Source organism: Tetrao urogallus (assembly GCF_951394365.1).
Source record: "Tetrao urogallus genome assembly, chromosome: 12".
NCBI lineage: Eukaryota > Metazoa > Chordata > Aves > Galliformes > Phasianidae > Tetrao > Tetrao urogallus.
This window is the reverse complement of record NC_136825.1, coordinates 14,921,765-14,944,913: the sequence shown is the minus strand read 5'-3', so window position 1 is coordinate 14,944,913 and position 23,149 is coordinate 14,921,765. Positions and strand designations below refer to the sequence as shown.

At 33.8% G+C, this 23,149-nt stretch overlaps 1 protein-coding gene across 1 annotated transcript in view; it reads left to right on the top strand.

Moving 5' to 3' along the window:
* RPGRIP1L (RPGRIP1 like) overlaps nucleotides 1-22,809 on the top strand; it is a gene marked incomplete at both ends in the record, with an annotated part of 53,122 nt that extends 30,313 nt beyond the window's left edge. Inside the window, 8 exons of the mRNA XM_079541316.1 lie at nucleotides 132-215; nucleotides 1,929-1,955; nucleotides 2,613-2,775; nucleotides 3,924-4,021; nucleotides 11,772-11,955; nucleotides 16,760-16,844; nucleotides 19,333-19,466; nucleotides 22,706-22,809. Of these exons, the coding sequence (XP_079397442.1) occupies nucleotides 132-215; nucleotides 1,929-1,955; nucleotides 2,613-2,775; nucleotides 3,924-4,021; nucleotides 11,772-11,955; nucleotides 16,760-16,844; nucleotides 19,333-19,466; nucleotides 22,706-22,809 (879 nt within the window). The remainder of the gene's footprint in view (nucleotides 1-131; nucleotides 216-1,928; nucleotides 1,956-2,612; nucleotides 2,776-3,923; nucleotides 4,022-11,771; nucleotides 11,956-16,759; nucleotides 16,845-19,332; nucleotides 19,467-22,705) is intronic.
* Between the last annotated feature and the right edge of the window lie 340 nt (nucleotides 22,810-23,149).

The window sequence follows — 23,149 nt, the reverse complement described above, 5'->3', positions numbered from 1 at the left end:
TCTCTCCTATTTAGAATTGAAGTTAGGACCATTTCATTTGTCTAAAATGAAAAATTAGGGTCTCTCAGAATTTACTCAAGATGATTCAAATATGCCAATAAATGAACTTCACCTTTATTTTTATATTATAGGTACCCGTACCGAAACCAAGACGCCGTGCAGCTCCAACAGACAAGAAAGTGTCATTTGTGAATGCCAGTTCAGTACAGGTGACAGTAAGTTTAATGTATTATGTTTGTGCATATTGAAGCAAGGAGACTTTCTTAGGTCACAGTGTGCACAAAGTGTAGAGTTAGTAATCGAGAACAGTCAGCTAAAAAAGGTGGCATGTCCAAGGCAGTGAATGATAACGTAGTACTGCATAGAGGTTAGAAAACAATACAGGCTCCTCAAAATTTCTTGCTGTCTTCTGCAGCTTTTGAGCTTCCATTTTCATGGGTTTATAGCAGATTCCCACAGGACTGGTTAACAGTCTCTGCACTGTTTCTTAGCTCTCCAGATTATTAAAGTGACTTCAATTAACCACTCACACAAACATTTAAGTGACTGTAGAAATTAAGTTGATTGAAACCAATTTGAAGTTTTGTACCAATAGGATACAAAATTTGACACCATTCATAGTCACTTATCAGCTGCAACTACACATGCTATGGAAACAATTATATTTCAAGACATGCAGTAAAGTGTCTTTTGCACATCCTTCTGTAGTCTAAAAGGATCTGCATGGAAGTAATTCAAACATGCTTTAAATTTTTATTTGATTTTTAGCTGGGCACTGACTGTATTAATCACATCCTTTAATTCATTGTTGGTTCTCTAACAGTTAATGATTAAAATGTTATGAGTATTTTTGTTAATATTACATTGCAAGTAACTTATGCATTCTTAAAAATTTGCTGTGAAGATTTTTTTTTTCCATTTGCAAATATCTTGATTGAATTTATTTTTCAGTTGTAACATACATTTTCTGTTCACAGCTCTTTCTGCTATTGCTTAGTTTACTATGACTAGAGCTTTATTCTGAGCTTCATATCACAGACTAGAAATATGAATGAAGTACAATATGAGAGAAATCAACTGAGATGTCAGATGTGTGGTTACAGGCACAACACCTTCAGCTATCTGAACAGCAGCCTCTTAAAATTTGATAATTTTTCACAAAGTGTGGTTGTCTAAGGCAGAGATTTAGCTATTTGATCTCTAGCAAGAGTTGTTCATTAATGGGTGCTCAGCTGTCCTGGCTTTAAAAAAGTGAGTCTCAGTGTCTGGTTACAGACAAGAGTTCTGTACTTAATACTAAGTCACAAAATATTTGGACTTTCTCTGAAGTCTGAATCTTGTGGTGACTCTGCTAGAATGTATTCATGCAAGACAAATGGAACAGATCAGTAACTAAAGGGGGGCCATGTAAGAAAGAAGAGAACAGATTCTTTAGCAGGGTCTATTGCAATGGGACGAGAGGAAAAAGTTTCAAACTAAAACAGGACATTTATGCTGGGCATAAGGAAAAGATTTTGTATCATAAGGATGAAGAGGTGCTGGAACAGGTTGTCCAGAAGAAGTGGTGAATGCCTTATCCTTGGGAGACGTTCAAAGTCAGGCTAAGCAACCTGTATCTGTAGATGTCCCTGATCATTGCAGGGAAGTTGGACTTAAATGACCTTGAAAGGATTCCTTCCAACTCAGACAATTCTGTGATCTTAAGCACATAATTATGAGGAAAGAGGATTTACTAAAAATTGGATGAATGATTTATCTCCATTGAAATCCCAAACCATTTGTAAGAATTCTCCAATGTTTTAGGTAGAAGCTGTAGCAGAAAGTAGGAACAGCAATACTAATGCGGAGAAGCAAAGGAGGATGTAATTTCCTGTCTAAATATTTCTCCACCAGTAAATTCATACCTATATATTTTTTTAATTATATAGTATCCAACAGGTCCAAATGCTTTGGAGGTATGAAATTATTCCGTTTTTGCGGTTCTTTCTAATATGTTGCCTTTGAATTCCATATCTACATTATCTCTTCAGTCGTACATTAAAAACTGTGCTATCATTAAGGATTATCTCATAAGTCAGACATGAAATATGAAGGGGAAAAAGTGATCCCTTCTTGTGACTTTTTCTTTTTGGTCATTAGAAAGACAGGCATATCTACTCATTTCCTTCTATGTCTGGATAAAGCTTTTGTCTTTGATTTAAAAAATTATCATCATTTAATGGGGTGGGAAATGAAGCAGAAAAGTAGTGACTTTGGAATATTGCTGAATACATAGCATTCCAAGAGCAAAGATACTGCATTAGTCCAATTGATTGTGAGAGTAAATTCTTGTGGAAAATTGGCAAGCTTTTGGTTCCAGTGGTGTAGCAAAATGGTTTTGTTTTTTTTTTTTTACTGCCTCTCCTTTGAGAATTGTAGGTCTTCTGCATCATTTATTTGTTACTGCACATGAAAACTTCTCATTGCTTCTTATACTGCCAAAACAATATAGTTGTTTAAAAGGCATAAAATATAATGAATGTGAGTGACAAATCTTCATGTTTTAAACCTTCATAATTTGCAAGATATGTTTTATGATGTTATTTATTCTTATGTTGCATGTAATATGTAAGGTTAAACAAGAAAATCTAGCAGATGTTAAGGTGAAGGAGACTGTTGAAGAAATTCAACAAGAGAAAGAAGACCATTCATGTTTGCCAGAAGAGCAGCTGTCTGGCCAAGGCACAGATACCTCTGGAAATGAGACAGAAATATCTGAAGAACTGGAATCAGAAGGTAGAATTTATTCTTTATGAATAAGTGGCTATATTTCCTTAATAAATCTGTCTCTTTCTTTTTCTTTTTTTCCTCTCATTTCTTACTAGCAGTGGGAGCTGCCTCATTATGAGAAGGTTCATGACAGAAATGATATTCTGGTGTACTTTTAGCTGTAGATGGGTGGTGGATATGGTGGTGTTATTTTCATCCCAAATGGAAACTGTATTGTAATTGAATGCAAAAATCTGGTATCTGACCCAGATTCATAAAAAATTAAAAGAAAGCTGGCTTCTATTTTGAATGTCTTCGTATTCTCTCTTAGAACTACACTGTTATAAAGACTGTTTTAATGAACATGCTCCTTTTGTCTGCAGCTAACAGCCGGTGCTGATACTGGAAACCCTTTCAGGCTGTGAAAGGACAGTGTGCCTTATCACATCTGTGGCATAAAGTTGTTAAGAAGCAGATTTATTTCAAGATTATAACAGCTGGGTCACTGGTTCCACCTTTGAGCTAAACTGTGTGTTAGTAAAATAAGCCGTATCTAAAATAGGGAAACAAACAGGATGTTAAAATTTAACATTACTGTTTACAGCTTCTGCATAAGAATTCATTAGTAAAATTGGAAATCAAGGTGTTGAATCCCTATTGCGTTTTTAAGTAATTTGTTTCAGAAAGGAGGGGCCTGAATGCTCTAGAAAATAATTACCTGCATTACAGAATTACTTTATTTAAGAAAAAAAGAGTATTTCTTTGGCTGTGTGTGGTATTAAACCTAATCATAGAAGAGCTAAAAATTCAGGCCATGTCCTTTATTAAGCTAACTGATATTTATACTTAAGTTCCTCACAGGACTTGTATCGTTGTACTTAACAACGATACTTTACTTAACTTTAGTTAAGTAAACAACTACTTAACAACTTAACTTTAATCTTGGAAACGTTCATATTTTTTTTAGAAAACAAGAAGAACAGGCAACAACAATGTAGTCCATTAATAGTTTGTCAGTTTGCCACTCCTGCCTTCCGCAAGGAAGTGCTTTACTGGATACCATTGTACAGTGTTTATTAGGAGTAGCTAGTATATCACTGTCATGTTTTCCAGCAAATCTCAGATTCACTACAGGCACAGTGTGTTTTTTAACTACATTTTTTTATTTATTTTAGCAGGTGAAGATGATAGACACACAAATGATTCCATTGAATCAGAAACTGACAGCGACGACTGTATTGTTACAAGTCCAATATCCAAAAATATTTTACAGGTCAGTTGGAGTGTTTTATGGTGATCTGCTAAATCTAAGAAAAAAAAAAAGTCAAGGCTGACTATATATTTAGCACTGGTATGGCCTCACCTTGAATACTGTGTGCAGTTCTGGATTCCATAATATATATATAAATGAAGTTAAGTTACTTGAAAGCATCCAGAGGGCAACAAAGTTCATAAAAGGGCTGGAAGGCACTTCCTGTGAGGAGTGGCCCACTTGAGTTTTCTGGAGGAAACATTACTTGCAGGTTATCTCATTGCTCTCTGCATCCTCCTGAGGATGGGAAGTGGAGAGAAAGGCGCTGGTATTTTTAACTTCTGATTAGCCCTGATGTGGGCAGGCAGTTTAACTTAGATGGCCTTTGAAGGTCTCATACAGTTTAACTGTTCTATTCTATGACATGATTTGTTTTTGTATGTTTCTGAACATTTTGGTTCCTTTAACTCTATTTGCTGTTCTTTAGCAACCTGATTTGTTGTCATTGTTACCAGTGTTGTAACTTGATTTTTGCTGCCAGAAAAACCTTGGTTCCCATGTCTGGGATTTCCATATATTATCCTTCCCTGTGTTGAGTCAACCAAAAATAAACTGTAGAAAATTAGGAGATTTATTAGTAATTACTGGTATCTTTCTGTGCTGCATTTGTTATGACCAACAAAACCTTGGAACTACAGATTTCTAATTAGTGTAAATCAGATAAAATTTTAGTAAGGACAAAATCTCCCTAAGCATGTTCTAATATGAATGTCTGAAGATCTTTATTTCATTCTTCAGTCCTCCTTCAGTCTTGTCTTTGCCACACTTAAGAAAATGTGTGTTTTTTACTTTTGGTGCTTTTAGAGAAGGGAAAAAAAAATAATTGGTCACAGTCTGTAGTACATCTACTGACTCATCCCAGTATATTCATTTGATTAAATGTTGTTAAAATTGCATAAGCTTGAGGCTGTTAATAGTGTGGAAACCTTGCATGCGTTCCAATGCAGCCAAATAGATTTCTTTGACTTGACAATAATTTAAAAACTAAAGATTGGTTTTCAAAAAAGTTTGTGCAGGTACAGTATCATTTCAGAGCACATTTTTTGTGCTTCCATTTGTGTGCATGTAAATGTAGCATTCTTTTGGCTTGTCCTAAAAACCTGCAATTAATGAGCATAGAGTCACGTATATGAAATACAACATAATACCATATAACATAATAAACATAATTGTGGAAAATGTACTTCAAACAGTATTTCAGTAGTATAGTTCTTTATAAAGATGAGACCATTTAGTACTTCTATAATATAATATAATTTATGCAATGTTCACCAAACAATATTCAAAAGCAGGCATCTAGCACTTGAAATTGATTGCAGTACTTCTAATAGTTAAGACTTCTCTGGACTGTCCTAGTCTCCTTTTAAAGGAGTAAGGATATACCATACTGTTACATCCTGTCAGCCTAGATGTAATTTGATTTTTCTGTTTGTTATTTAAGTAAAGGCTCTTGAAATTTAGCCAAGTAAGTAGCAATTTTAGGCAATGTTTCTCAGGAGAAATATTGCTTTTTTTTTTTTAATTGTAGAATGGTTTTAGAAATGCTAAATGTCACCAGTTACATCAGCTAGAGGGAGATTAAGAAGGTATTTTTGAAAATGAAACATTCTAAAAACATATGTATAAACATTGCATTTCCATCTGTAACTTTGAGAACTTAAATGACTGCTACTCATTTGTACCTAATCAAACAATAATAGGTTTTATCTGTGCATTCCTTATCATCCTCTATTTCATGTTATCAAAACCATGGGGAAACATTTCTGAGCGAGTAGAGAGTTCAAGTTTCCCTCTTTGTAGATCTGTTCATCAGGTAACAAAGTGCAAGAAGAGTGGATAATAACATTAAAGCTATAGGTTATGAAGGCAACACGATACAAATTTGATTTTAAAATTAGGCATCGATGTATTTGAAATTTCTAGTTTACCAAATGCAGCATGTGAAAGTTGGTACTTAATTCATATTTTTAAAAAGATTAAAAACCAATGCCTTTTATCTTGTGAGATAAGTATCCTGCTGGTAATCAAACAGTGTAAATAAGTCTTGTGATTTTAAGTGATTGTTATGCTAATTATCCTATGAATCTAAGTTGTATGCCAAACTGTTTAAGCTACTTAAGATCATACTGTTTCTTTTTTGCATGTTGCAAATTAGACAGTTCATGGTTATTTCTCAGAGATGTTGATCATAAAGGGAATCTAACAGATTTTCCACTACTTAGCTGTACCACTTGCTTCTTTCTCTTTTCTTCTTGTCTATGATGTATAATTAATCATAGATTACTTCATTTTGTTTCATTTCATTTACAACATTTATGAGCTTCACTTTGTCGGTATGAAATGCTTGTCCCCTTCTTTCCTTTCCAAAGTGGTGTAATTAGTGTTAGCATCTTTTTTAACAGGCTACATAAAGTTTAGTGGCTGGATTAAATCAAGTCATTAACATAATGTGCTATACAATTTGCCCCTATCTCTTTTCGTTTCCAGCACATCAAAGTGCCAGAGAGTGCCAGTGTAATTGGGCCTTGCTAGCTTGTCAGGTTCAGTCAGGCTGATGGCTGCTGCTTTTACTGAAAAGCTTCCAGGCATGATAATTAATAGAGAAAAGAAGTCTGAGAAATGTAAAAGTTTGGACAGTTCTCTATGAATATTTCATACATTTGAATAATCAGAAGTTAACATTATCAATTTGATGTATAATACGTTGATTAAAAGCCTTGTTTCAGATCCTCAAAATAGACATCAAAACTGGAAATTTGCATTTTCTTTGGCATGGTCTTTATATTAAAAAAAACTCTTTTCCCATTCACTCCTCCTCCCTTTCACCCCTATGTCTGCACTTACTCTGTAGAGGAGATAATACGGCATTCAGTTATCACAATATAATTTACTGCTGTCAGCTTCCAACTTAAAATATGCCCATAAGGCAATTACTGGCAAAACCAGTTCATTTGGTGGTGGTCCCACGTTTTTTTTTCTTTAGGTGTGTTTACATCTCTGTATTTCACTGCAGATACTGAGAGTGCATTATCTTGCACTCAGAGGTTTACTGAAAATTGTCATTGTTGGTTCATTTTAGATCTCTGGGTTTCCTTTAGATACTGAAGTCTCTTAAAAGCTATTAACAAGCATCAGCAATTGATTGTGATTCATCTGTGCAATGCAATGGTTGTGGAAAGTTGGGAATATTTAAACGAAGTTTATGTATAGGAAAGCTATAAATACTTTTCCTTTTATTGTGCCTTTTTTGTACAGTTCCTTAAATATTGCACTTACTCCTGTGAAATATCTGCATTCATTGAAGAAAAAGTGATTTGGGCATCATTTGCTATTTTAAACTTTGGCTTCCTTTATTCCTCTTTTAATCTTACTTTCTGCAGGAGTTCAGCACCTAGGTGTACCTTTAGGGAGATTCCTGAGTACTCAGTGCTTTTCTTAAATTGACCCAAGCTGAATTTTATGGACCTAAAATGTTAAGGTTTTAGTATTTTGCAGTGTAATTGAGTTGGTATGATTCTATCTGCTTTATCAAAAATACTAATCTTCAATATTCTGTTAGTCTTGTCTAGATCTAACCTTAGCTGCTTAGTGCTTTTGTTTTTAAGAAATTGGAAAAGTAAGATAACTACAGCAGTTAGTTTATCAAAACAAGAACTAGAACTCATGAAACAGAACTGTTTATTGAGGCTAAGTGTGAGTTATTTATTAAGGCGTTGTAGTCACTATTGTCGAAGTGAACCGATGGGTCTAAAATGAAAAATCAGCATTAGCTGTTCTCCATTTTTAAGATCACTGTGGGCTGTATTATGGTCCTACTGTAGTATGGTCACTGTTAGACAGGAACTATAATCAAAAAGAGAAATAATCCAGGACAGAACTTGGTGTTTTTTGCTGATAAAGCTTGAGCATTGCATGGGATTAGAAACTAAATTTGGGTTTTCATTAGCTGGAATACTTTAGCAAGAACTTTTTTCATGTTGTGGGTAGTGTAAGGGAGACTCATATTCCATTAATTTTTATATTGTCTTCGAACAAGAGCATAATGGGAGATTGGGGATCCTTCACAAATGTAATGTGTTTAGCATCTAATTAAAGATTAACTTTATTAAAAATATGCCATCTGTTGTATTTTGTCACTCTAACTTCCCTCTTAGCAAATGGAAACGCTATACTGATACTTCATTCCTACCAGGCTTTTTTCCTAAATGGCTTTTATTTCACATAGAAATTTTTAAAAAAATGTATTATTGAAATCAAATCAAAGTCTATGATCCACATAAAGAGAGAGAGCATATAGAAGCCAGAATCCTGTCATGTTTGTTTTTCTGTAGGCTTTTTTTACATATTACCGTTACTTTTTGTTTAATCTTATTTCTGTAGTTTAAATGTTGATAAGTAGGAACATAGCTGAACTGTATAGAATAAGTGCTCTTTTTGTTAAGCATTTTTGTCTTTTATGCTTATTTAGCTAAGGATCATGCTTCACAAATTGAAGATGTGTTAAGGCTTTTACAGAGCACTGGAATTAGGGAGTTTTGTGACCAGTTGCTACTAACGTGTAGTTAACTGGCTTTCAGTTTTGATCCTATTGGTATTTGATACTCAGTTATCTGGTAGCATAAAGTTTGAGTGTTGAAACACTGAAGGAAAAACAAAAAAAGGAAGTGTCTTGGAGGGAGTGCAATAGATAGATGGGTATAGGTTGGTACAGGACTGCAACAGTGCCGCTTTCATAGGGGTTGGTTGGGTTGCACTGAACCTTGCTGCTGTGCCAACTTCGTAGTGCTGCGTTCTGCTCATAAAACGTGGCAAAGGCCGGAGGTCCTACGAGGGCTGTGTGTGCCTTTCCCTTCTTCAACAGCAAGTTGGACTCTAAAACAGCTATTAAACGGGTGACAAAGAGGTCACTCCATGTTTAAGAGAGTCTGAAGTGCGTGCACTTCTGTAATCCTATCCATTAGATGAATGAAAAGGGAGTATTGCTGTACCCTTCTTTCTTTCCTCACATCTACACGATTATGAGAAAAATAAGAAAATAGATGTTCATCTTGACATGAAAAATGGTACAGAAAGATGGAATATTGTCATAGACTAAGAATCTTGCCTATATTTCTTTTCCCTCATACTGAACCAGTTTCTCAGAAGTAATCATTGAAAGTTTTGTTTTGGAATTCTTTTTATTTTTATAGGTATATCCAATTTTTCTGAGGAAATTTCTTACTAGACTTCTGTTTAAAATATTTGAAGAAGAATTTTATTCCTTTCAAAATATAACTGTGCAAAACACTGATCAAGACAAGCTGTCCATTTTTCACTTGAATAGTAACTAATAAGACCAAGGCAAAAGAAGAAGCAAAACGAAGCAGAAAACCTTAAAGATTTAAATTGAAATACTTCAGTCTACATCATATAAGTGTAAATAGTTGTTTAAAAATTAATTCCTATCATATATTGCATGCTATGTATATTTCCACCACAGGCCACATAATATAACTGATTTATATTAGTAGTGAAATATGACATAGTAGCAATGCTGTTCTTTATCAGTCCTGCATTTTTATTTGCAAATTTTTTTTAAGTCAGCTTCTGTTCTCCTTTATATATGCTGTATTTGTGCTTAATATTAATAAAATGAGGGCTTTGTTTTTTGTGTGTTTAGCACAGAAGTAATAATAATGACAACTTTGTAATAGTTACAACTTTGTAATAGTATGACTGAGTTATTTGTTCTGTTCTGATTTAACAGTACTGTCAATACCTGGATTTATCTTGCTCTCCTTAAAAAAAACTATAACATTTTTTGCTTACAGTGTGCAATTACAAGGGTTAATTATGTCAAACAAATTCAAGTGATGTAAAAGAACCAGTTAATAATACAGGCTATGGTATTTGGAGTTGATTCCTAAACTACAGCCTGTACAAACTAGCTTGATGTAGCTGCTAAATAGTTTGGGGCAAACAAACCTCAGCATATCACTTAAAATACAGATGCTAATACATCTGTTCAGTGCAAGAAGAAAAGAGTTGTTTCTGAAGTAAGATTAGACAATGGAGCCAATTTCATTTTTTATGCATGTGAATGTAGAGTGCTTGAGGTTATTAGTTGAAACTGAGTAACCTTTCCAGGCTTTCATCTCTTTCTTTTCAAATTTGAATATGAAAAGCATATTCAAGTCAAAGACCATCACTTTAATGACATTTGGCAGTCATTTGATTTATTAGATTTTAGAAAAAAAATTTCCTTTAAATATTTCATCATTCTATGCTAATCCTAGTAATATTGCCAGCTGAAGCCATGTACCTGGATTAGTGGAGACAGAATGGTGTGGAATTTTCTCTGTCATCCTAGTAAAATTTCCATGAATCTACTGAATAATAAAACAACCTTATTGAAATATTCAGATTTGGGTTTTTAGTTAAAGTGTCTTAGGATACATAATAAAAGGAAATGTCTTTTGAAAGGAGGGGGTAAAATTACTTCATCAAATATTGAAAGGTCTTGACAGCAATGGAAATTGTTCTATATGATGGATATTTTTACAATAGAATACACCTGCTTTTCAGTTTGATTAATAATATAATTTGCTTGTAAAAACACAGGCTATCTCCATAATAAATTAGTGCATTGATTTGCAGTTCTGACACTGAATCTAGAATGCAGATCTTTTGAATAAATTTTTTTGCTTCAAAAGACCTATGTTTACCATAAGGTCTCATTGAAATATTTACTAGGGGAAATATTTCTAATAAAGTTGTGAACATGAAAAGAAAAAAATACGAAAATATAAATGTATTTTTTGAAATGTTTCTGTACTGCAAGGAGCTTTGTTTATTGTTTGATGACTCTCATCTTTGAATGCTCCTCTATGTACTTCAACTTTGAAACTGTAGTGGCTTTTCTTTTTTCTTTTTTTTTCTTTCTTTAATTCACAGTTAGGGAAATAGCTGTGACTCTACCTGTCAGATCTGACATTTCTACTTAAAGACAATAACGCTTATTAAAATATAATTGTAAGCAAATAATACAGATGTTGCTAGGTGATATGAAACAATTTCTATAAGCAATAGAAAAAATGTCATTTTAGCTAAAGGTGCTGATGGAGACCAATTGGAATACTTTATTATCATATTGTTAATTTTACCATTTAATGGTATTTGATTTTACTAGACAAGTTCAGTGTGTGAAATTGAATTCCATATATGTACAGTGTTACTTAATATGCCCAAGTACTTTGTGATTTGACTGTCATTTTATTGAACTAACTGTAGTACAGTCTGCAATAGGCATGGAAGTGTAAAAGTTCTCCTTCACTGGCAAATTCCTGTTACCTCGTATTCCTGAGCCTATTTCAGGTGGATGTGGGAAGAAGCTACAGATGACTTTGTTTATCATTATAAATAATGGCAACTGAAATCTGTAGTTCAGATATAATTAATGTATGAAGATAGCCCCACCTTATCCTTCTCCAGCAGAGTATGACTATTAAAAAAAAAAAAAAAGTGTTTTCAACACCACTTGTAAATCAGTATCTGTTCCAGCAATACTCTCAACTTCAAACCTTAGGGCTTTAGAATCTCATTGTGTCCATGTCAAAATCAATCAGTAAATGTTTATACAAAGCACCCAACGTTTTACACGTGTATGTTTGTGTTTTAGTTAGCACTTCAAGAAAAGAAAAATAATTCGTATTTGTGTTTTGTCTTTAAACAGGCAACTGAAAAAATCCGGATTGAAATTATATCGTTTTGTCTTTTTGAGTCACGAATTGTAGAAGATGAAACAATACAACAACTGTTTGTAGAATGCAGATTTTACAATTTCGCTGCACACGAGACCCCAATGTCACTTCCGAAACCACCAAAAGGACACAGGGTTCACTATAACTATAGCAGTGGTAAGTGTAATGAATTTCTAATCAGATTTATTTTCTTCTTTAAATTTTCTTCTAAATCAAAGCCTATCAGTAAAGTCTAAGTCCTTTATATGGTAGTTGGATTTATTTGTGTTCCAGTTGTATTTGTTTGGTTCCCAAATATTTTCAGAACTGTTACAAATTTTCTCAAGAAATGCTAGGGTTGCAACTAGCTAATAAAAAATAAACTGTTGAATTATGCTTCTGTAAGAAATGGTGATAGTACAGCATACTTAAGCATACTGTTAGTCTAGAATTTTGAAAAATAGATTTCATATAACTCAAATTAGGTATTTCTGAATAAAAAAAACGAACTGATGTCTTTATTGGTATCTGATGACACAGCAGATGAGCATTCCCTATAACTATACACAACTAAAACAGTTCAGAAGAGAAAGAGGACTTGACCATTGCTTGGTATTATCCAGTAGTCCCTTAGTATGAACTTTTTGAAGTGGTTTATTCAGCAGTGTTTAATGCTAATACCTTGTTGTATTCTTCAAATTACTTAATCTTGCATCCTCCATGCTATCTTCTGAAAAGCACCTGAAATACGTACTGTTATAATGATTGAGAAACAGCTTCTATTAATTATTTTTCCAGCAATTCCATGCTATTTCAATTTACTTATTCATTAACATTTTATTTAATTTTTTGCTATTAAATTCTACTACATTTAAGAGTCGGTCCGGGTGCTTTGCGTTGTCTTGAGCATTAATTAAGTAATGTATTTTTAACTTAGAATATCTTGGAGAAGATGAATCATTTTGCTGTTTGGAAACACCGCTAATAGACACATTCGTATTAAGGATTCTTTTGAAAATAGTTTTTTCTTAAATGGCTTTGTAAATCGTATCGCAGTCAGATCTTTAAAACCATAATTCTGATTTTTAGAAGGAGACTGCAAAGATTTTTTTCTATTAATTTATATCCTTCTAATATTCACAAACTATTGAATTACCCCTAAGTTGAAGATTGTAACCCCTGTAGATGTTGCATCGAGAATTTTCTTCGCTATTGTGCAAATGCTTATATGAGGGAAAACATAGGATGGGTTAAAATGCTTTAATTTCTGTAACTTTGAGGAAGACGCTAATCTTTGTGTGGCTTTAGGAAAAAAAAACACCAAAAAGTAGAGAACACTACAAACTGCATTTCATTTGCTGAGGCTTACTTCCATTTAAACAAATGGGAGTCCTGTCATCATATGAGAAATATGAGTAAGGCATCAGATAAATAAGAACTTTTAGTTTAACAGTGTTCATCTTGCTAGCTGCTGTAAACAATTATCCAAATATGCTAGACAGGAAGCAATTATTGAAATGAAATTTATAAAACCACATTGAAATAACACGATAAGCCAACAAAAGCATTCTAGCACTCGATTTCTCTTCCTTTTAGAGTTGTCATTGTTTGGCATGCAAGAAACATGCAGACAGCATTAAAAAGAAGTTATTACCCAGTCTTGTGACTCGTGTTTTGGATATGATCTAAGCATAATATTAGATTTATTAATTATCAACTCCACAAAGTACCACTAGCAAAACATAATAAAGTTAGAACAGATAAGTTAAAGGTGGGAAAGAAGAACCAGTGATGAATAAATAATGAAATTACAGCCCCTTCAGACAATTATGAAATTTAAAGATATTTCAAGCTGTGATATTGGAAGACACTATCATGCTTTGCGGAGTCTGTAATTCCTAATGAATTCTGAACTGGTAGTGCTACATTGTACTATTTCTGCTTGTCAAAATTTGGCTTCATAACTGCTTTTTTATTTGCTACTCTATTTGCAATTGTCGAACTGCTTAAACTTTAAAATTTTCTGACAAATATCAGAAAGTGGTTTTGGTCTTAGTTTCTCCAGGATTATATTCCACAGTATTGTAGTAATATGGTTGTTATTTGTGGAGTTCTGTTTACATGCTAGTCTGCCAATTTCTGCTTAAAATTAGCTTTCCACGTGGTGAGGGTAGGGAGGGGAGGTGAGTCTACTGTTTGATATTGTCAGTTGGAAAGCCAGCAAGATAACAGAAATGAAATTTGTGTGTGTTTACTGTAGCTTTACGGCATCTTTTATTTGTTTAGTTCTCTCTTACATCTAGTTAGAACTCAACATGTTGAATATTTGAAATTAATTGAATATTTTCTTTAATAAAAATGAGATTTGCATCAGGAGAAAGAAATGTGCTTTGCACTTAGAAGGAAAGTTAGTGTTCTAGGTTTTGCATAGAAAATATATGTGCATCCGTAAGTATTCCAAAATCATTAATTATAAATATTTTATTTTTTATTTGAGCAGCTCAAGTATTTTGCTTTCGTTGGTTCATATGTAACAGTTTGTACAAGAAGGTTTATCAAAAATCAAATCACTAATCAAAATGCTTTCTCAGTTAACATGTGATTATATGGACAACCTTGAAGTACGAGTATAAAAAGACCAAAGGAGTGTTAAAATTTCATAACAGAAATGTAGACGTGCTTCCCAGTGATGATTCCTTTTTTCCATTAGTGCTCAACACAATATGAGGCATTCTTTTATCGTTGTGATAAACTCTTTGCTTCATCACATGCGCATTTAGCTCTGTTAGAAATTGCATTACGGAAGTAGTATTCTGTAACACAACCAACTACGTTGTTATTTGGAATTGCAGTGATTTTTGGTAAGATTCAGGGATGCTGTAGTTTTTCAGATTGTGGTGTTTCTTTAGGATGAACTTAGAAATGATAATTTTAGATGCAAACTGTCACAAGTTAATGTTGAATGATTTTTGCAATTAATTGGATAGAAACAGAAGATGTTCTGTGCATTGGAGCAATCTTATAATGCTAAGTTCAAGCAGTATTATGGGGTGGTATGAAAGCAAGTTATTCATCACCACGTAAAAATGTAAGTTCCTTTTTGCTATGGTTAATCACTTTTTTCCCCAGATGTGGAAAAAGTTCTTGTGTTGAATATTTTACTTGCTAGCCTGAGTTCCACTGAGTTCAAACTCTTTGTGAACAGACTTCCATTTCAAAATTATTTTAGATACAGGATTAGCAAACTTAGGAAATTCCAGTTTGAATTCTTCTGGGGAAAGGAAGAATCTGTTGATGTGGCTGCTCCTTTGAAGTTCCTTGGCTGTCCATCTGTCTCCCTGCTGCCTCCCATCGTTTCCTGTGATGGCCCCAAGTGTACTTGGCCATGAGAGTCACTAGCACATGTGGAAAGACATGCACTTACCCAAAAGAATAGCAGATGGCAGTAACAGCTTCTTTTAGCCTGTCCAAGAAATTCACCATGTTGTGGGTAGAAATTTAGGAATCCAAGCACCAATGCTTTGCTCCCTGCTGGTAGGGGAAAAGGTGCTGAACTGTAGATTTCTTTCATTGTATGATTCAAGTGCTGGCTATTTTCTCTAAGTAACTACTTTCTAGTAATGATTACCTAAGAGTTGAGAAGCAGCTTTGGAGAAAACTGGAAAACTGGTGGCTCTACAAGATGTGCTTCCTAGAAGAACTCTTTGATAGAGGTATAACCCTCAATAAATTCCTTTGCAAGGAATTAATATGAACCTTCTTATCTCTATTTTGTGTATCTATATTCCATTACTCTGCACCTTGGTAAAATTATTAACTTTTGTTAAACAAATAAATTTACTTGGATAACATATGAGAGCATGAAATAATTTAAAGCTTTATAAAAATATTTAGGGAAATAAATCTTAATTTGATGTGGAGAAGGAAAAAGAGGTGGGTTGGTTTTTTTTTTTCTTGTTTTGCTATTAAAGCAAAAAATGTAGTTTAAGAGTTACTAGAGGAAAATGAGGCTCTTGAATAGTAAAGATTATGGAATTTAGAAAGAGACAAATTTCTAACTCTTGCTGCCTTCAAAAAAGAAAACAAAAAAAAAAAAAAAAGTTCCTAGGAGCTATGTTTATGACTCAGAGCTGCATTCGTGCTACTTCTGTCCTCAAACATTTTTGCAACTGCTTTACTAGTTCTTTTAATACTGATTTTTCAGTTTTCTCATACAGGCTTTTAATAATCTTTTGGAGTAGTTTAAGCTCTTGTAATACTTGTTGGTTGATAGCATGTGCAAGAAATGAGCAACTTTCTTAATACAAGATGCCTAAAAAACCTCCTAAAAATTTCCTAGAGCTCTGTTTTTTATTATTTTACTGTTTTTCCAAAGCAAGTCTATTTTTTGCTGTAGGTCATATTAATGGTAATAATAAAAAAAAAATAAAGAAAAAAGGAAAGAAGAAATGCTGGTTCATAAAGGAAAACATTGGATGGCTTTCAGAGCGTTCACACATACTCCTCAGGCTGTGGATTTTCTTCAGTCCATTGGTCTAGTTGTTCCTCTTATTGAAATATTGTGGCAGGAAAGGAGGATTAAATTACTGAGGCTGTCAAAAAGGACAAGCATTCTGCCATAAGTTATCATTATCACTAGGTTCCTCAGTGGAAGAAAATACAGTAAATCCCTTCAAATACAAAGCAGTAAAGACCACTGGCTTTTAAAATCATGACTGCTATTGCCATTAACAGAAAATGACAGCTATGTGGCATGCTTAGATGCTGCTTGTATCTTTTTTGACAGTATGCACATAAACCTGCCAGTGACATGCCATTAGATCACATGACCTTTCAAATTTGATTCTGGCATTATTGCCTTTCCTTAGGAAAGACAAGGGAATTAGATGTTTGTTTTTCTTTGTTCTTTTCTTCATGATCTTTCTTGTAGAAGATGAAAAATAGTCTTAAATAATTATATTAATTCCAATTTGCTTTGCAGTGATACATGTGGATAAGGCAAATAATCGCGCAAGAAGAGAGTATCTCAAGTCTATACTTCAAAAGCCAGATCTAAAAACTGACAGGTACATATTAGCACAGAAAAACTCCACAAAAGGTCTTTATAAAGAGCGCTTAAGGTTTGCCTTTTGGCTTGTCTTGTTCCTTGACTATACTGACATATCTAATGAACTAGAGAGAATTCTGTTTCAGCTGGGAACGTTACCTACATCTTGCAGTAGTGATGGATACGCGTTTCTTCCCTGGAGTAGGTTTGTGTGGCGTGGGACATCACTGTCTCTTTTATTGTTGTGTTACGTGTTTAGTGCTATGTTTTGAGATTTTTGTTAACAATCTTGATTTGCAAGAGCGTGAGTCTATCATCAGCATTTCATCAGCACTGAATTTTAAAACTGCGTATAGCAGAGTAGTACAGCTTTTGCTTTCTGAATTTAAAGAATTAAGAGTTTGAAAGCTTTAGAAAGTGTTCTTTAGCCCTTGAATTTCCAAAAACCTATTTATAATTTGATTCCACGGTTGGCTATTATATATAAATTTAATTGCAGAAGAGAACATTTGTTGATTCTATTTGAAATGTAGGGTTAGTTGTCCATCTCTAATATACTTTTTATTTATTTTTATAGTAGGGTAGGGTGATCCCTCTTCATTCTTTTTCCCTTCTAAAGCAAAGTTTCACAACTTTGACAGGAAATAGATTTTATTGAAATGGAGCATGAAACTCCATGAAAAGATCCTTGTGGGAATGGAAAATATCACAAATAGAATTCTGAAGTTTGGAAATGCAAAAGACATAAGCAAGCAGAACGCTGGTTTTATCATATAGAATAGGAAAGTGGATAATGTGCTCTATTAAGAATTTAATGAAACAGAGGACTGAATGTTCTTTTTTTTTTTTTTTTTCCCCTTGGAAATAATTCAGTGAAGAAAATTAATTAGTCTTTTAGGCTACGATTTCACCTATAAACACTGCAATGTCTTTTATTTACCAAATCTAATGTAGATTGATTGAGTTGAAAAGTTCAGACTGTTTTTGTTTATGAAATAAGGTACAACAGCAGCAGAAAACTCTTTTTCCAGAAAAGAAGCATTCATCTTTTATTGTCACTATCATAGTAATGTTACATACATAGGTTATTTGTTCTCACTGTGTGAAGTTTTGGTTCTGTGCTGACTAGATAGCAAGGCAAGAAGTCCATCACTGGACTAGTTCCCTACTTCAGCCTAGCAAGAGTACCACCAAGCAACAAAATTTATGAAAGGATTGTTATACACCAAATCTTTTCAGTTCTGTGAATTTTTAAACCTGGCCAAATTATATCTTCAACACGTTTTCTATCACAGGCCTTACAAAACTAATATCAGAGTTTTTTCAGCTGATGCAGGAACTGAACTTTACATTTGAGCTTTAAAGTTCAGGAAACCAAGTTATCAAGGATGTAAATATCATTGAAAGCTGCCCCAGTGCGCTTTAGCCTGACACTTATTGATGTCTGTGCCATCTTACAGGAGCAGTGATAGTATATTAAGTGTATTGAACTGTGTAGTATGTTTTCAGGTGAACTCACTGTCACAAATGTTGCTAGAAATGATGCTTGTAATGATTAATTCCATATTAGAACATAAATAGATACATTACATGTGATCATGCAATCTCATGTCTCACACCACTTGTTATAAAATCAAAAGATGCATGGATTAGAACTTAGTAAGGCTATGTCTGTATTATCTAGCAGTGGGAGAGAATCTGTAGAGCAATGTGTCTGTTCCTAATGGTCTGATATTCACTATACATATTTTGGGATGGTTTTCATAATTCATAATACTCCTAGCTGATCCTACTGACTGAATGTCTTTTTGCAGCAGAATGCTGCAGGGCTACTTCTGGAGCATGTCTGGTTTTGACCATTACAAGAAGAATCCAGTTAACAAGTTCCAAGACTACTTTGCAAACAAAAGAACTGTAACTGGGGACAGCTGAAAAGTTTTACTTCGTAACAAGCAATACATACGTCCAAGCCCAGACACTTTCACTAAGTGTGGCATGACTGAACTGAAGTAGTGGAACTTCTCTTACAAGCTTTGCTATCAAAGATTTTAGCCAATGAAACATAGATGACATTTAATCTAAACTAAGTATTATTGCCATTCGGTTGTTTTTAGTTCTTCACATCAGACAGCTTGAATGGCGTTAGACAGTGGTGTGAAAAATGAAAAGAAACAAAAATACCCCTTTTTAAATGTTGTGTAAATTAATTTTCTGAAAAACCTGAAAGTACGTAGGTATAAACTTGGTTTTGGGAAGAAGTGTAAAGAAACGAAGTGACTTCTACTACTACTGCTAAATAATGGTAAAGAAGGAGGGATAATGTGACAGGAAGGGTCTCTCAAACTATTGTTTTTGTTGAAAATATTGCACATCATTAATAGAGAGATCTGGTTTATGCTTAACTGGTAATGTAGAGCCTTTTTGCCTTCTTCATATGTTTTTGAGTTGATTTTAAGCCCTTTTGAAGGTAAAAATCCTTTTTTTTTTTTCTTTCTTTTTTTGCTTAGCCTACTGTTTACAGTGGTCAGTGATCCCCCAGAAGACAAACAGGATCTTGAATGTGAAGATATCGGTTTTGCTTATGTCAGCTTGAGAGAGATATTTCAGAAAGGAAGGGATGTCATCGAGCAAGATATTTTTGGTGAGTTTTAGAGGCTATTTTACTGTTACCTTACTGAAACCAGCAGTTACTTGAATTTCTTCTTTGCATAAGAAATTCAAGCAGTATTGTCTAAGTAGTTGTTTGACACTGTCTGAATAAGAAATTTCTTAATATCAACTAGAGTTCTCCCGATTAGTTTACAAAATTTTCAAAGCTGTGTCAGTTTGTTATTACTTAGAATGCAAATTGAAGGAAAAAAGAAAAGGAAGTAAAAAATAGCATACTCAGCTCAGAATAATCAGTTGATAAAACCTAAGAACTTTAAGGACATGCCTGCTTACTATGACTCTCTATTTTGTACAGTATGCTTCATCCAAAAAGACTGTAAATATATATTACTTTGTTATTAAAACTTGTGTTAACAAATACTGCATTGCTAATTTCTGTATTGTGCTTAAAGTAATTCTGTAATCTACAGATTTACCTTAAGTTTGCATTCTCTGTATAAAACGTGTCTCTGGTCAAAATGAAATACCAGTGGCTTTGGTTTAGGTCTAACAGTTTAAAGTAAGATTTCTTCTGTAACAGACTGACTGAACTTTCACTGTGACTTATTAAAGCAAGATGAGGTGAGTAGGTGTGGAACCTTCTGTTTGCTGTGTCTTATGATAACAGGTTTATGAAGCAGAGAAGGTTAATTGGTCTTTTTATAGTGAGGTGTCTGGTTTGGCCCTTTCTGATCTCCAGGGTAGCAGGAACAGGACTATCTGTTGTTTTTGTCATTACCTGCTCCACTCCATTCTCATTCTCCTTTACGTAAAGCTAAGTAAATAATAAGCTGGGAGTGTATCTGTTAACAGTTAATCTCCTATAAAGGTAAGTGAGCAGCATGATTACCAGAAGTAGTGTGCCTGTGCTTGCAAATCACTCTTAACAAGAAGAATTGTTAGTCCTGGTCAAAAGCTGCACTAATTCTTCTACACTCGTATGTCTGATTACCATACCTTGAATGATGGGCTGATTAGTGAGGGAAAGAAATAGTTTCTTATCCATTCCTATTATCATACATGATTTGCATCTGTGCCATTACTAAAATACCAGAAATATTTATCAAAGTTCAAGGAACACCATAAGAATTCTATGAAGAATTAAATTGTCATATCCTGGAAAAATAATACACAGATTTGATGCAGTTCTTTCTGTGACTGAAGATCTTAATTCTTTTTAACCTTTAACTCTTTAACCTCTTAATTCTTTTTCCACTAGTCATTTTTCTCTTAAGTAGTTATACAGGCATTGTATCTCTTCCAAAAAGACATTTCATAGTCTCTCATTGGAAACTTGCCTTTGTTGTGGATTTTATGGTCATTTTGTCACCATTCCTGTTTGATAAGATTTAATAGTGACATAAAAGTTATTTTGTTGTGTTGAAAAACATCTTTCACAAAACTTTAAAGCTCTCAATTATCATCTGAGATTATTAGGATAAGAAGAACACTAGTATTAGTTGTCTTAGGTAATCATTATTATGTAATGCCAGCTACTTCACTGTTGAGAGGAACATTTCCTACAGTCATAAGGTATTCAAACTATTTTGTTTAACTTTATGTATATCATATTTGTGAAAGCAATAGTACTGTATATAAATGCAATTATTCTTGCTCTTATCTCCCCATCCCTGCAGATACTAATTTGTTTCGTAGTAAAACACTACTGAAGCTTATAAAGTTTATCTAATGGACTGGATTTTCTAAAAAATAAAAAAATATATTGGCTTCTTTTTCACCATAAAAAGTTTGGATTATTCCAAGAGGGAGATTTCTAGTGTCTCTTGATAGTTAAAACACACCCTTGACAGTTAGTATCTTTTTCATACGGATTTACGGTAATGCTGTTGCCAGTGGCAATGTGACACTGCCATTCTAATCCTTCTTTCAAAAGTTAGATGCTCTAAACTTGTTTTATACTTTTTGAGGACTGGATGAAAATGAGCATATACAACGGCATATGATAGTATGTCTTGGGGATAACGTGACAATATTAAAACTGAGGGAAATTAATTAATATTTTCTATTTTCAATCAGTTACCCTACTATTCTTACAAGTAAAAAGAATGATTTCCACTGAAATTTTCTCTTCAGATTGGCATTTTGTCCAAAGATACATAAAATTTGTTTGCATCTCTAAGAATAGCATCCAGTCTGTCCTCTAATAGCTGTGTCAGCAAGGTAAATGATGGAACGTTTATACTTTGTTTTTCTTTCCCTGAACTTAACTCTGGCTGTCCCAGCAGCCTGGGCATTGTAGCACACAGTACCACTGCATGTTCCCCAAGTATTTATCCCAATCTTTTTAGTAAATACATAACCTTGCTGTTTCTTTGCTGTACACATAGCTTTGAGGAGATGTGCTGTCAAGATTATTTGGTTTAAGTCCAATTCCTCCTAGAGTCATGTTAGACAGCCTCATTACTTTTTATGCAGGAATGGGAAGTAACCTCATTCTTGACTGTTAGCATGTTTTTAATCAAAGCAGCAGAGAATGTGGCCCTCAGGGCTTATGTAGATACTGTAGAAGAGTGCAATTGTAAATCACATTAGCTAATTTCTGTAAAATAAAAATTTTAAATACTGCTTTAAAATACACATGCACAAAGATGAAGGTATATTGGATAAACACCATCTTTGTCTACTCTTTGCTATTTTACAGCACACAGAAGCCTACAGTGCACCAGATGGAAAGTAGCAGTTTACTGTTTAAGTACTGATAGCTCCCCAAACTGATTTGTCCTGGTCATATAGGCACTGTATAATGTATATACTTGCTGTACAAAATACATCCATCTGCATGTTTTTTACATTTTAGTGGTATTTACATACGTGGGTATGTCTCTAATAGCTTGCATTCTGATACCTGAATATCTGTATTTGTGAATTACGGAAAATAAACAATTTGCATAAGCAGTTTTCATACAGGAAGTTCTCTTTACTTGAAAATTAATTCCAATGCAAATGCTTTTGTTTGAAGAACTTTGTAGTTCTTAGGGTGCACAGGTTCCAGTAGGCTGAGTACTAGGTACTACTTCTAATGAGAAAGTTGGCTGAGAGCTTTCTTTATAAATCCTATAGGGCTGAGTGCCAGAACTGGAAGCTATTTTTTGTTCTTTCAGCATATGCTAGGTGCCATTTAATCTATCCAAATCCTAAGCAAAATTATCGGAACAAAACCAAAGCCTTAGATTAATTTACTAATGCTGTTTTCTGATGTTTCCTTTCTAGTTTTTGATTCGCAAGATGATAGTGCAATAATTGGTAAGCTTAGAGTAACAGTGGAAGCCCTCCATGCACTGCGTTCAGTCTACGAGGAATGCAAAGATGACTAGGAGGCATGGAAGGGAAGTTTGCCTACAGAAGTTTCTTCTGCAAATACATACTTGACAGTGTTCAAAGATGAGATCTTCACAATTCTTAAAATATATTTAATGTATAATTTATACAAAAAGGACTCTTAATTTATAATAATAAAGTTTTGTAAACTTTTCGGTCTGTTTGTTTTTATATTTCCCCCCTAAGGCTGAGTATCTCCCCACAGTGGACAGCGCCTTGTGAATAATTAATACCTACATGATTGAATGATGTGCTTTATTTGCATTTTCAACATTTTTTCCTACATAAAACAGTAATAAAAATGCAAGTCAAATTTTTAATTTTTAATAAAAAAAA